Source organism: Fukomys damarensis, unplaced genomic scaffold (genome assembly GCF_012274545.1).
Source record: "Fukomys damarensis isolate Sample0158 unplaced genomic scaffold, DMR_v1.0_HiC HiC_scaffold_20, whole genome shotgun sequence".
Classification (NCBI taxonomy): Eukaryota; Metazoa; Chordata; class Mammalia; order Rodentia; family Bathyergidae; genus Fukomys; species Fukomys damarensis.
Window position 1 is genome coordinate 38369804 of NW_022900932.1, and position 15306 is coordinate 38385109.

A 15306-nucleotide genomic window follows, 5' to 3' on the forward strand; every position below is an offset into this window, starting at 1 on the left:
TATATATAGAGAGAGAGAGAGAGAGAGAGAGAGAGAGAGAGAGGAGTATATAGTTCTCCTGATTCATCAGATAAGGTGTTATAGCTGCACTGTATTATGTATGTATTAGAGGGATTTAAAAAATTAAGACATACCAGGAAAGCTATAAAAATGTCTTGAGTAAACAAAATTCAGAACTAAGAACTTAAAAATTTGATGATTATTGATATAATTGACATATTATTACATGAATGATTATTTTAATTTACCTTTACAGAGATAAAAAATGCTTAGGAAACCCAAAAAAATGACTCAACCAGGGGCGACATCCAAATGTGTGCATACTTTTTGTTCATTTTCCTAAGGAACTTCATTTAGCTAAAATAAATTTTATACGAGGTCACTTGGAGTTTTGCGGAAGAAAAGTATCAAAAGTAAATTAAAGATTGGCTCTCTATAAGGAAAAGTCCATTTTTCCTGGACATAGATGAAGAAGAGTGAGTTTTGTATGATTTCCAAAACAAGAAACTCAGAAAACAGGCATCATCTGCCCAGAGTAGTTGTACGTGCTGCGTACATGCAACGTCACTGCAGGAGCTCATGAACTCATGTACTGTATACTTGGATAGCACTAAAGGTTTAATAAGAATTGCTGATTCTGTGATTTGTGTGTACAAAGGGGGAAGGAAGCATGGTGTAAGCATAGTATCAGGTTTGATAGAAACTTCCATTTTTGGGGGGGTTGAGACAGGGTCTCACTATGTAGTTGAAACTGACCTGGAATTCATTATGTAGCCCAGGCTGGTCTCAAAGTCTCAGCGATTCTCCTGTCTCAGCCTCCTGAGTGCTAGGATTACAGGTGTGTGCCACCATGCCTGGCAAAACTTCCATTTTAAAATCCTCATAACAGCCCTTTACTTTAGAAAATATTATATTCAATTAGCACATGAAGAAATTGAGGACCCAAGTGGTTGTATGTATTCCTTAAAGTCACAATGTTGTCAGAAAAATTGAAATTCAAAACACAGGTTTGGTTTTTTTACATTTTTTCCTCCTCCACAATGCCTCTCACAAGACCTTTATGATATTACTATTAGTATTACTTGTCAGGCACCTATTTATTATGTACCTGGTACTGTTCTGACTGCTTCAGAATCATGCTCTGAGTGCATGATTCTGTTTAATTTTCACAACAGAACTACGAAGAAGAGGTTATTTCTACTGTACAGATAAAGAAACTAAGAGTTGGAGGATTCAGTGCCTTCACCCCCAGATACAGGGTAGCAAGTGGAACCAACTTAACTCTGAGCAGAAGCCTGGCTCCTGCCATGCATGATGCTATTTCTAGTGTGGTGTAGAGCACCTGATGTGTGAGTGATCTGCTCTGGGAAGATGATACCTGTTTTCTGAGTTTCTTGTTTCTGAAATCAATAATATTTTCCTCATGCTTTGTTTTTACAGGTATTTACCTTCATTGCGGGGCCACTGCCTAAAACTGTTAATACTGGAGTGACTGAAATCAACTCTGAAAGGCTGGAATTGAGGAGTAAAATTGTTAAAAGAGAAGCCAGTGCTCAAAAGGCTTGTATCGAGCAGGTCAATTCTGCTGTCAGCCATGTCCCCCTGGTAGGTTACCCAAAACATCCAGAATAAAAATCAGGATGAAGAGGGGCATATACCAATAATAAATTCAATGTTTTTATTGCTTTTGGTTCTCCTAAGTATATAGCATTACTGGGAGAAAAGCAACTATGGATGCAATTATTTTCCAAAGACCAGTTTTATTTATTAATCTTTATCACACTTGTTTGATGTGATTATGAATAAATATAATTTACAAATGACATGTACCTCTGAAATGGGAAAGTTTGTCTATGTAGTTCCATTTTTCATGAGCCAAAGATTTGTTTGTTTGTCATCTCAAAACTGACTTGGATATATCAAAATAATAGCAGTACTCTGGAAGCAAGGGACTTCTACCACTAAAGAATACATCTGAACACCTCCCTTCAATCAAGTCTTGAAGAAATCCATTTATCCTTGAACTGAAACCTACAAATTATATGTATATTTGCATTTTGCAGCTGAATATCTAGATGAACTAGGAAAGCAATGGACAAACCCCAAATATTCTTAAAAAATTAGTATTATGAGATACAAACTAATTTCAAATTGGGAATCCTTCAAACACTAGCAAATTAGAAATTAAAAAATACAATTGTGGGAACTTTTTTTTTCCAATGGAATTGATCACTGTTGCATGGGATATGGATCTCTTTCAATGTTTTGTGAAGCCAGGAAGCTAAAGGAAATAGCACATGGGTTTATATGATATTTATGCATTAGATTAGTACGCCCAAAAAGGACTTCAGTAAATTTCATATTGGTCTTCCAGGCTTCTAGCCCTCAAAGTGCTGCCAAGCATGAGTCATGCATACAAAAAGATTCTAATAGTCCCCATGGCCTCCTGTCCAGATTTTAATAAACTCTATAGAAAAATCTATAACACAAACCCTTTTACACTTACAGTTTTCAATGCAGAAATAAAGGGGTTGTTTGCTTTAAAAAGAAAGTAACTTGGCAATAGTGCTTGCCCTATGAATTGAAATCTTTGTTTATATATTTAAAAATCTAAAACATAATGTATTTGATTTAAAAGTTATTTGTCTTATTTTTGTTTAAGAATTGATCACAGCACTGGTGAATTTACTTATGAAATAAGAACTCTTATATACCACTAGAAGGATGAAAATGGTTATATATTTTAAAAAAAGAAATATGGATGTGAGTCAAAGCCATGTAAACATTTATACCTACTAAAACAGTAGTTGATTTATAGGAAACGGCCTAAAGAAAATTATAAAAAATGTTGTATACATGGCATTCCATTGTGATAGTTAAGGAGTTTGGGATTGTTTAGGTGAATTCCGGAGTAATCAAAGGCTGGACTAGTACGTATCAATCAAAGTCACAGTGTATCAAAGTTGCTTGTATGTTTCTAATATAATCTCCAATTATTATTCTTATTTTTAAGGCAGAGTCTTGGTATCTAGTTCAGGCTGACATTGAACTCATTATGTAACCCAGGCTGGCTTTGAATTCATGACAGTCCTCCTGCCTCTGCCTCTGAAGTGCTGAGATCACAAGTGCACACCACCTGGTCATAATCTTCTATGATATAAATTCCCTTTAGTGATTTCCAACCCAGCAAACCTGCTGGGTGGAGTAGCTGCCATTCTCTGGTTCCCTAATATACCTTGCATGACATCCAATGAAAGATATACCTCCTACTTTTACCATTTCTTGTTTATCAATTTTCAAGTTAATTTAGTCTTTTTGCACTCATTGTGATATTAATATACCATTTAATTAACTATTGTATAAATCAACAAAACATAAATGAGAAAAGATAAGTTGTCTTTCTAGGAAAACAAGGCTGAATATTTTAGAGAATTTGAGCCATTCAGACTTGATATCTTTAAGCCTTTTTTAATCAAAAAGAAAAGAACAAGGGGTGGAAGAAGGGCAAGTAAGGAGGAAGGAAGGAAGGAAGGAATTAGTCATTATAAATAGAAAATCATAGGTGATACATTATGGATATAACTTACACAACAAAGAACCTGTAACAAAGAAATTCTAGTAACTTAGTCCCATGTCACTGGCAAATGATCATATAGTGACTTTATTAAAATAAAATGCACTATTTTCAATAATTCCATATATGAACTGGAATTTGATTACTCAAAAGTCCATAGCACTGTATTCAGAAGGATTCTGCACTACTCTGCATACACTATACATGTGAATGCATACCTGCACATACGTGTACTGATGTGTGTACACAGATCTGTGTGTATGTATGCTTAGCACTGTAACAGAATAATAGGGAAGAAATAACTCAGGTACTTAATATATATCCATTTTAACATTTTCTTCTCTTTTCCAAATTTTCTACAGTAAATAGATATTTTGCTATACTAAAATAAAGTTTTACTTTCATGAAAACATTCTTTTTTCATATTTTAATAAATTTAAGTTGTGCACTTCAGAGAATAAAAGAATCTGCACCTTTTTTGTATCTCAGTCATGCTGTATGTGCTGTGTTAAACATGTTCTGCAGGGTAGCTCATTAAAGAAGTCAGTTCATTTGAAAACCAGCATAAGAAAACTAACAAGAAATACAGTTCTTTTACTCTGTTTTCTTTTAAACACTGCTACCATGTTCTATAGCCTTGGTGCCCTATGTTTGCATTTGCTTTTGGCTTTCCATTGCTTTTTTAAATTTTTCTTTTGACAGATTATTGTCTTTGTTACTAATATATATATAATGTATATTATATTATATAATATATTACATATATAGAGATACATTTCATAATTTGCTTATATAGTAAATGTTATCCAAAGAATATTAGGCTATTAAGAAAGTCATATATCAGGCTGGGGATTTAGCTCAGTGGTTCTGCCACCTGCCTCACCAGCACAAGGATTTGAGTTCGATTCTCAGTACCAAAAAATAAATAAATAAATAAAAAGAAAGTCATATACCTACCAAACACAATAGGCATTTAATAAACAGTTGTTAAATATGTGAATTTCCCAGAAGAAACTATAATGCTTAGTGATAGCAATAGAGTGATTTACTTTATTTTTAAAAGTAAATTAAATCAAACAAGAATATTATTTAAAACTGAATGATTAAGACAATAAATATGATAATAAATTTTGTTATAAATATGTTTGTGCATGCCCGTCAAAACACACTTTGCTTCCAGGTGGAAAAAGAATAGAAGGGAAAGAGACAGAAGAGAGAATTGTGACCATTCAGCAGACGAGGTGTGCACAGTTCTCATAGCAATGCAAGAGGCAAGTACTTGCAGGCATTGCCATTGTGTGCCTGACAAAATTTTGGTGGAGAGAGACTAAGTGCTTTCTTAAAAATGTTATAGCTGATAAAGACATGACCAATGTTATTGGAACAGCAAATGTTTTCTTACCTTCAGTTACTCACTTGTTAGGATTTGTAGACTTTAGAAAGTAAAATCAGCAATTCTAGTTAGTCATCCTATTTCTTTAGGTATATTCCTGCACTCTTAGTTTTCGCCTTGGAAGACTCCCTGACTCTTGGTACCATTTTTACAATAACATTTTTCCCAATTATATTTCTTTATCATTATCCTAACATCCATCTCACTCCAATCCCAATTTTAAGAGTTTTTTTTTAACCATCCTTGCTAATGGCTCATGCTGTTTTATGCCAGCTTGCTGTCAAGTATTTGCCTTTTTTTTTTTCTTGGACAGGCAAAAGGAAAGCTGCTGACTGCAAATTTGATGAAAGTGAACCAGATTGTGTGTTCTGCAAAGAAGGGGAAGAGTATACAGACAAAGAACATTATTCCCCTAAATGCAGACGTTGTACATTTTGTGATGAAGGACATGGTGAGTATCTTCAAAAGCAGTTGAAAGAAACTAATCATAGTACTTCATGTAGAACCATTTGCAATGCCATTTGAGATTGGGACCTACTCTAGTGCTGTGTTCACATATAGGAAAGGGATGGACACAGATGGGATAATGCAGGGCAGATACTGAGCTAATAATCAATTTTTAGGGTTAATTATTGGCAGTTCTCCAGAAAGGGCAAATTACTACCAGTAGGTTTCAGCCCTATAAAGAGAGGGTATCAGCTCCAACCCAAACCACAGAGACTATTTTTTTTCCTACCTTGATTTATGCTTGTACAATGGCAGAGAGAGAAATGCAAGATGAGGATAGGGTATTCTTTCTTCTCTGTAGATCTGATTTGTTCCAATAATTCTACTTGGGGACCTGGATTTTCCTATTTATCTCTATTTATTCTGAGGGTCTAGGTTAAAATTTTGTGGAAGTATTTCTACTTTTACTTGATATCAGAAATCAGTGGATTTTCTTGTCCTTATTCAGGCTTTCTTGTCCTTATTCAGGCTTTGACGTGAATTGCTTCCATCTTGGCTGAGCATTATAATTGCTCTCAGAGCCATTGCAATACCTCTGTGTAGGTGCCAGCTCAGAGCTATTCAGTCAGAATTTCTCAGTGAGGGTTTTGGCTTTGGGCAGGAAAAGTTTATAGTGGGACTTGGGATGCATGTGACGCTATGAGCTCTGGATAAAGACGATGCTTTTGGCTTGTGGACTATATTTTTGAGTGGTGAGAATAGGTCAGCCATCTATGCAATGGTGGGGTTATCTTGATTTCTGGATTGCATGTCCACTTAAAATTCTGCTAAATGACTGTTGGCCATTTTAACTTGTGGTTACCTGTTTTATTGTTTTACTATTAAACACTACATGTGTAACTAAAAGCATGGTGTTATGACTGTTGATCAAAGTAGTAGATCTCAGAAATCCATGCAGTTATTGGGCATTATTTTCATAGTTCATTTATAACTACTTATAATTAATGCTTTGCAAACTGGTTTTCTAGGCTTAGAAGTGGAAAGAAACTGTACCCGAACCCAGGATACCAAGTGCAGATGTAAATCAAACTTTTATTGTAACGATTCTGTATGTGAACACTGTAACCCCTGCATCACGTAAGTTTGAGTCTTTTACTGATTAAAACCCTGTACCTTGAAAGATACTGACTTCTTAAAGAGAAGCCACACTGACCAAAAGTTAGGAATTAGGGTTTTAGTTTTATTTTTCCTTAAGCAACTGGATGACCATTTGCTCATTCTGACCTTATTGGGGTTGTTGAATACTTTTTAGTCATTGAACCACAACTGAATACTTCCTATGCACTTAACACTGATCTGGCCACTAAGCTAATATTCTGAGCAAGCATCATTTCCGTCATGAAGGTCTAGAAACAAAGACAGAAAAAGCAATGGTGATTACACCATGTGGCAAACATAAGAAACTATATCCAAGGTGTTACAGGGTAATACAGGAAAATATTTCAACACTGCCAGAGGATATGGAAGAGAAGTTTGACACATGGCTTGAGTCTTGAGTAAGGAAAGAAATAACATTTCACCCAAATACACTTGGGTGGAAGAACATTTCAGGCAAGGTAACAGTGGTTGCAAATTTGTAAAAAGTAAGTTTTGTGAAACAGGGTACCAACTATCAAAAGAAAAGATAGAAGAATCCAGGGCTAAATCACCAAGGTCCTTGTCTTTCATACTAAACAGCTTGGCTTTGACCCAAAGTTAGGTAACCCGATGGTGTCTCTCACTTTTCTCCTGACTCATTGTATTACTTTGAGAAGATCACTTAGCCTCTCTGAACTTCAGTTCCTTTATTCAAGGATGAAGATAATATTTATTTTGTTCTATCTAGCACATTCTTTAGAGATCAGATTGGGTAATATGTATTACCAAAGTAGTTGTTGTTGTGAGATACTGTTTTGCATAAACATAAATGCTTAGGATTACTATTCATTTGCTGCCACAGAAATTTATAATCCACCTTGGAAGAATTTGTGAAATTCATCTAATAGGCTTTAAAAGTAGGGACCTGATGATTATATCTTATTTGCTACCCTGTCCTCTCCCTTCTAGCCCCAAGTGTCTGAGCCACCTGTGGTGATAGAATAGGTAGGGATTGGGATAAGGGGCTTACTAGTCAAACAATAGCAAGAATAGTATTTCTAATTACTTTAAAATCTTGATATTTTCTTCTCACCTTAGGTCTTTGAGTTAGATAATATTATTTTCTCTATATTACTGATGGGGTAAAAGGCTCACAGAGGTTTACTGGTTTCCCAAGCTCCACTAATCACATAACAGTAGAGATAGACTGTGAACTGGGAAAATCTTTCAGTGTTTGGCTGTCTGAAGAGAATCCCACATGAGCCTCTGGAGTCTCCCCGTCACCACTTGATGCCAAAGAAGCTCTTGTAGGGTGAACCGATTACCTTTTCTCAGTGTCATCCTGGGCAGTAGCAGCTGCCTGGCCATTTAAATGTTTTAAGATTTTTGAAATTTTTCTTAGCATTATATTATAAAAGATCATTTATTTTAAACTCTAATGTTTTAAGAGGTCAGTTTATTACCAGTTTTTAAGTTAGTTTTTGTGTCTATTTCATTTTGTCTTATACGTCTATATTTTATCATCTGTATTTTATCCTTTAGCTCTTGATATTTTAAGTCACTCTCTAAGAAATTTCTTCATCACAGCATTAAGACTGTTGCTTTTACCAACTTTAGATGCTTATTCATACATCTAAGAAAATATGTTTATAGAGATGCAAAAATGACTAAGATGCCCCTAATCTGTAATGTGAGATGATGCATCAGTCTATCCAGGCTTTCTGAATTTTCTGTTTTGTTTTGTTTTGTTTTTCCAGGTGTGAACATGGAATCATTGACAAATGCACACCAACCAGCAATACCAAGTGCAAAAAAGAAAGTAATGTTCCCATCCTCCCATTCCCAAATATGCACAGAAGCCAATTGTTTTTTATTATTTGAAAGTATAGTACTTTGTTTAACACTGAAGATTGCCTATTTTTATATAAATATGTAATATTCTAAGTTACAGGTTCCAGAAATAAGTTTTGGTTGCTGTGTATCCTCATACTCCCAATTACGCTAGCTCTGGGTGAGTTCTTCGTTTGTTCTAACCATATATTGAAATGGCTTGAGGAGTAATTGTTCAAAAAAGTTTTTCTCCATCTCTACCCATAAGAAAGCTACCAGGCAGATAGCTCTGTTGTATTGTTGACCATTGTCACTGAATGTACCGATGAGAGCTGATAGGAATTTCTTTGAGCACCAGTTTTAGGGTACTGGGTGGTACTCCCATCCTGCTTATGAACAAGGCTTCTCTGAAGTGGTTGAGTTGGTCAAAAAACAGAAGTAATATTTCACTATTCATTAAGATTTCCCCCTTGAATTAAGAGAACACAAAAATCAAAGGTTTTCCCTGGAACAGTCTCATAGAAAGCAGTTATCAATTTGTCCCTGTGTGTTTGCTCTCGGCACCAAATTCTGTATTTAAAAAATTACTTATGTTCCTTAATTTGAAATACCATGGCAATATATTTTATGCTAGGATTACTTAGTAAATTCAGTGGATAAGCCAAAGTTGGGTGTAATCATAGTTAATCTGGAAAATCCCTTTAAAAAAATCATCCATAATACAGATGACTTCTGTACAGTGACTGAGAAACATCAATCTTTTCCTTCTCTATTGGAACAAGTCACTGTTTCATTAGTTTAGCTGAAGAAGTCTTAACTTCAAAGGTTATTTAGTTAAAAATACATAACCAGTGTTTAAACATTATTACTGTTTCTTCCATTTCTTACTGACATCAAGACTTGTACTCTCTCAGTGTGTATATTTTAGTTATCTGTGAGTGCACGTATCAGAATTTCTAGCCATTAAATGCCCTTCCAGGGCAATTTGTCTTTAATTTTCTAGGTCTATTGGCTTCCATTCCTGGCTGCAGCTGTCTCACACACCATCCTGGAGTGGGTGTGATGGTGGCCATATAATAAGTCAAAAAGCCAGTTTCATGCTAGGTCAGGTTAGTGTGATTGGATGACTCAATTATGGTGTGTCCTGTCTCCTGCACAGTTGACTCAGTGGGATGAGAGGAGCACAGTGCCCTTTCTTGTTGTGTTTGGCAACTTTAAATTTCAGTGAATTTCTCCTTCCTGCTAATACTTCTCCCAGTGTGAAAGTATGTTCTCATACGCCACTTGTCAGGCAGAGATTTGATTCTGATAGATGTTTCTTTGATCTTTCAGGGCTGTTGATGAAGTACTACAGGAGAAACCATTTTCACCCTGAAAATAAGTTCCAACATCCTGTAGGTGTTGAAAAATGCATCAGCCTTTTAGAAAGAATAAAGAAAGTAGTAATTCAGCTTTTCATTTGTTACTTTCTTTGAAGAAAATTTGTGCTGTGTTTTTGTGTGCATTACAAATGAATTAACATATGGTACCTAATTTATGAGCACACTTTTACATACATACTGCAAGAAGCAACAGGGGGAAGGGGGAAGTAGACTTGTGCTGAATGTGAGTTGAAAAAAAGGGAGTCGTGTAGCTCCATGTTGCCCATTGATGTTATCCTCAAAGAGAAACAACCTTTACCAAAGCATGGATTCACTATTTAAGCCTGGGCAAAAGAGTTGCTTTTAAAACCTGTCATAAAAAGGCATAGTTCGACTCTTTCCAGCTGACTCATAGGCCAATTGCTTACTATACCTTTTCCCAGCATATTATCGAGGCATTTCAGATAGCGAAATTATTTGTTGGGAAGAAAAACCACTTGTAGTTGACTGAATAACAATCTTCTCACTTGAGGTTAGGGCTCAGAAGGATTAGATTTCTTTAAATCAACAGGATAGCAAAAAAATTCAATTTGGACATTTATTTCTCAAAAATGAAAATAGTTACAGTGAAGAAAATTTTAGAACCATTATGTTTACTGTATAATAAATCTATATAAAAGTAATCTCAGCTCATTTCATGAATTCCTTAGGTTCCTTGCCTTTGCAAAAAATGAACTAATATTGCTTAAAACCTTTCAGAATCAAAATTTGAATGATAATAAAATCCTAATCATTTAGTCTAGTTTCTTATTTTTACAATCAAGCAGCTTATTCTGCTTCCTTCAGAAGTAAAGAAGCATAAAAGATGACACTTATAACCTTCTAAATACACTTTTATTTATCTCTCTCCCTTTTTTCCATCTCCCAGCACCAGGAAACAGAAACAGAGCCACTGAATGTCTCAGGTAAGGCTTTTAGCATTTTATTTCATGGAGACATCTTCCTTTGTGGCAATAGGCCAGTTTTAGAGTAAAATAATTTTACTAATTTCAATGATGTATTGTGGCTCTTGGTATTCCTTAGGCTTACAAATATTCCTTCTCACCATCAAGGGTTAATCAAATGGTTGGCTTAAATCTATAGCACTACTCATCATTGAAAATAAATGACAGTGGGACACTATATTCTGTTTTCCTTCACAATCAGGTAGATATATTACAGAACCGGCTAAACTGTTGGAGAGATTAAACTGAATTGCAGACATGGTTATTATGGTTGTCCCTACTGCATAACAATATTTATGCTTCTGCTTGGTTCTGGTCTTTGACCCAATGGTTCAGAGATGAGATGATCATGAACTCTTGGCCTTTACTTTCAGATTTGTGGTCACTGATCATAAAGTCCATAAGAAAGCACTAGAGGGGCAAATTACTAACATAGAAGGAGTTACAATTATAGCTCATGATTGTTTTTTATTTTCCTCAATAAGTTGGTTAGATCTCTAGGACTTACCTGTATTCTTAAGAATGATAAGGGGAGAAATATATAGATATAGATATAGATAGATTTCAGTAATGAGAATTTCATTTAGAAAAATAAATTTTCAGAGACTATTTTCTATTTTACAGATGCTGACTTTAGTAAATATATACCTAGGATTGCTGAAATAATGACAATAAATGAAGTTAGAGAATTTGTTCGAAAGAATGATGTCTCTGAAGCCAAAATAGATGACATCAAGAATGACAGTCCCCAAGATACAGCCGAGCAGAAAGTTCAACTGCTTCATAGTTGGTATCAAGTTAATGGGAAGAAAAATGCATACTTCACTTTTATCAAAAGTCTTGAAAGAGAAAAACTTTATGCTCTTTCAAAGAAATTTCAGGATATCGTCCAGGCAGACATGAGTAATAACCATGAAAATTCAAACTTCACAAGTGAAAATGAAAAACAAAGCTTGGCCTAGAGTGCAAAACAACTAATTTAGTTTTGATTATGTTCATTCTGCAAATAGAAAAATTAATGTGAAAAATGTTTTCAATAACTGAAGGCTGTAAAATTGCTTGGCTTTTTGTGAGTGCATTTTATTTTTCCATTTATTAGATTCGTAGAACCAGTATATTGTATTTACAATTGAAGACTTTGTGATTCTGCCTTTAGGAATGTTCAAAATCTAGGTAAGAAGACAGACCCAGCCAAGAGTAGATATAATAGCAAGTTTAGTGCTCAGATAGCAGTGTATGCAAAGGAAAAGAAAAAGCTTAGTATCATCTCTAAAATCTAACATATGACTCTACAGAAATGAATATAATTAATGTATGTTGGTACAAATGTTTATTGACAAGGTGATTCCATTCCATGAATCCTTTTGTTGCACTGTCAATCACTGGAGTAGCTACTCTGCCTCTGTATTACCTACCTACACTCCTTGATGACTAGAGATTTTGCCATATTTGTAAACCTTGTTTACAGGCCAATCTGAGAGGAGCATATTCTAACAAAACTTGCATGTATATTTGAATGAGGAATTTAATAAGGTTCTACCTCAAAGATCTCTGCATGGATCATTGGTACTTTATCATGTAATATTTCAATCTTGAATTTGCATGGAAAATGCAGATAAAATCACAATGCTTGAATATTTTCTATCTTTATGCCATTTTACTTGACAAAATAATCTACCTCTTACTCATCTGGCACAAGCATTTTGAGCAACAGGGTATGACCAGTTTTGTTACTTCTCCATTTTCTCTTTGATGTTCATCTTGATAAGCATAATATACTCGGAAACCTGTAAAGATTGCCAAAGAATTACTGAGTGATCCCATTAAGATCAAGACTGCCACAGGAAATTGTGGACCTGCCTGGAGAGACCAAACGCCTCTTAATGGAGGTAGCTTTAGCATGTAACAAGAGTCCGTGTCTACCACCAGGAGTGATAAGGCCAGTTCTTCTTTTGCCCTTGTCCTGCAGAACGTTCACCAACTCTCCATGGGTTCACTTGGCTACAAATGGCTACTTCTGTCCAGCCAAGTTACCATCATCATCAGGGTTTGAGAATTGCTCTTGTTCTCTACAACTTAGACAAACAAACTGCTGTGCCCACCACTACCTTGTTGTGTTTTATATTCAAACATTTCTGAAAGTTTGTATTATATGTGAATTTTAATACATAATATTTATAGTTAAATATATGTACAGTGAACTAAAGGTAGTTATACAATAAAACAGGTGTTTAAAATTTCCAAAACAGCTGAGATTTGAGGGCAGTTATTTTTCCTGTATGTTTGGGGATATACAAAGTAGGTTAAAATAATTAAAGTAATGCTTTCAGTATTTTGAGTTATCCAGTTTTTAATGGGGATCTTTTTTATTTTTGTTTTTCTTTTCTCTGACTACTGCTAACTGCAACCTGTCATGAATCTTTGAAGTGTTCTTTGATCTTTCAGAAGGTCTTTCCTTTTAAAATCCTTTTTAGAAGTTATTTCCATAGATTACTGCCAAGATTATTTTTCCAAATAGTACATGATCATTAGATGGCATCACATTAGAGACACTGAAATGTAGATTTAAAAAGTACAAAATTTAAAGGGTAGGATTTATTGGTAAAAAAGCTAATACTACATTTTAGCTACTTTTTGACCACTGGATTCTTTCTCTATCTCTCTGAAAACCTTAAAATGTATTTATCTTTTTGTTTTTTATATTGGCAACATGATTTTAACACAAAAGTCTCACAGCCATTGCTTTTATGTTAACTCTAAAATTAGTTTAAACTATAAAATTGAATATAATATTATAGTAACAAGATTTAAGGAATGTATGACTAACTCAGTTATATCAAATAATCAAAGTTGATTTTGCTGATCTAACATGTTAAAGTTAACAAAATAAAAACAATTTTCCTGTCAATATTCACTTCCATCTTTCTAAAAATTTAATTGTAATAAATACTTTAAACCAATATTTGCAAAGTATTAACATTTCATTAATTCATTTAAAATGTATTAATGAGATAACTTACATTCTTTCTTATACTAAGTCTTAGAAATCCAGTTTGTATTTTATTTTGTCAGCTTGGACTGACCACAATTCAACAGGTCCAATAACTACATACACTTGGTGGCTACCATATTAGTTCCGGTCTATATTATTGTGAGGACAGGTTGGAACAAAGCTTTATTAGAACAGCCTGAACTCCACAGCTGGTTCAGTTTCATACTAATGTCTGGCCCTTCAGAGGTCTTTTGTATGTGGTTTGTGCTCTGATTGGCTGGAACAACAATATCTCCTGTCCACATTTTAGTTTTGGGAATTATCCTGTTTACAGTGCGCAGCAGTTCTTCCCCTTGTAATTGTTCTTTGCATGGCTTTTATTGCCCCATCCCCACATAGTATTCATCCAAAGACTCCAGAGGACTTCTGTATAGATCTGGAGCTATTTTTCCATGTAGCTCCCTTTTTGTCAGTACTTGGTTCTAAAAGCCCAGAAGCTTTATCCTCCTAAGCTTCAATCTCTGCTCTTCATGTTAGCAAGGTGGTTGTACTTTGCTCAGGGGCCCCACCTGTGCTATGATATAAAATGTGCTTTTAGGCAGAAAGACTCACTGATCATAGGGCCTATTCATTAGTTCTCTTTTTGAAGGGTCAAAGTCTGTGCCACTTCTTCCAGTTTTCTACTTGTAGACAGGAGCAAGGCAAGTCTCACTTCTTCCTATCCAATAGTGGATCTCCCCCTTTGCAAGGTGAAACTGACTTAGAGAACTTCTTGTGCCCACTCTGATGAGTTCCAGCCAAGAACATTGGGTTCTTGGGGAGGAGGAAGAAGTCTTTGTATGTGGGAATGTGGCTCTTTTCCTCCTGGTTTCACACCATGGCTTGAAGCATAACTTCTATCTATATCAAGGATCACAGCATGTTCCTGAGTTGAGGTGAACCTTTGGTTCAAATTTACCCTCATTCTGGTGAACCTGGTCTTGTTTGTAGTCATCATCCTGGATAGAAATATCAACCAGATGCTGCCTTTGAACTGCAGAAATATATTATTTACAAACATGTGGGTATTTGTCATTGATATGTTCATGATGTTCTCCAGTCTATGAGTTGATCATTTTGTAGGTACTGAGCCAGCAGTTTCTGTACAACTGTGTGGATAATGCACATAATAAATGAAATTTATATTTTCCCCCTCAGTACTGTAAAAAACAATCCCCCCCCACAACCCAAAAACAGTATACCAGGGTTTGTATTTCTTTCTTTCTTTCTTTCTTTCTTTCTTTCTTTCTTTCTTTCTTTCTTTCTTTCTTTCTTTTTTTTTAAATCAGGCAAGGACCTCACTATAATACCTAGGCTGGCTTGGAGTTTAACGGTTTCCCTACCTTGGTCTCCCAAGTGCCTGGGATTACAGGTATGTAACATGGTACCTGCCGTGAAGTCCTTTCTAAAATTGGTTTGTTACCTATTTTAATTTCAGTGATTTTATGTCAGTTTTGTAGGTTGGTTTTCCTCAGATGACTTTCTTCATGTACTTTTGAACTTGGTTTGTAGATTCATCACAGACTTTT

General features: G+C 35.1%; 1 protein-coding gene across 1 annotated transcript; it reads left to right on the top strand.

Annotated features, from left to right (window-relative positions):
- Window positions 1-1413: 1413 nt before the first annotated feature.
- Fas (Fas cell surface death receptor) lies at window positions 1414-13479 on the top strand (the record flags this gene model as incomplete). The annotated part of the gene is given in 9 exon segments (XM_010605011.2): window positions 1414-1543; window positions 1546-1605; window positions 5281-5418; window positions 6443-6551; window positions 8309-8370; window positions 8503-8562; window positions 9714-9775; window positions 10671-10707; window positions 11371-13479. Coding segments are annotated over 9 exon segments (996 nt in total), but the record flags the coding sequence as incomplete, so codon positions are not given.
- Between the last annotated feature and the right edge of the window lie 1827 nt (window positions 13480-15306).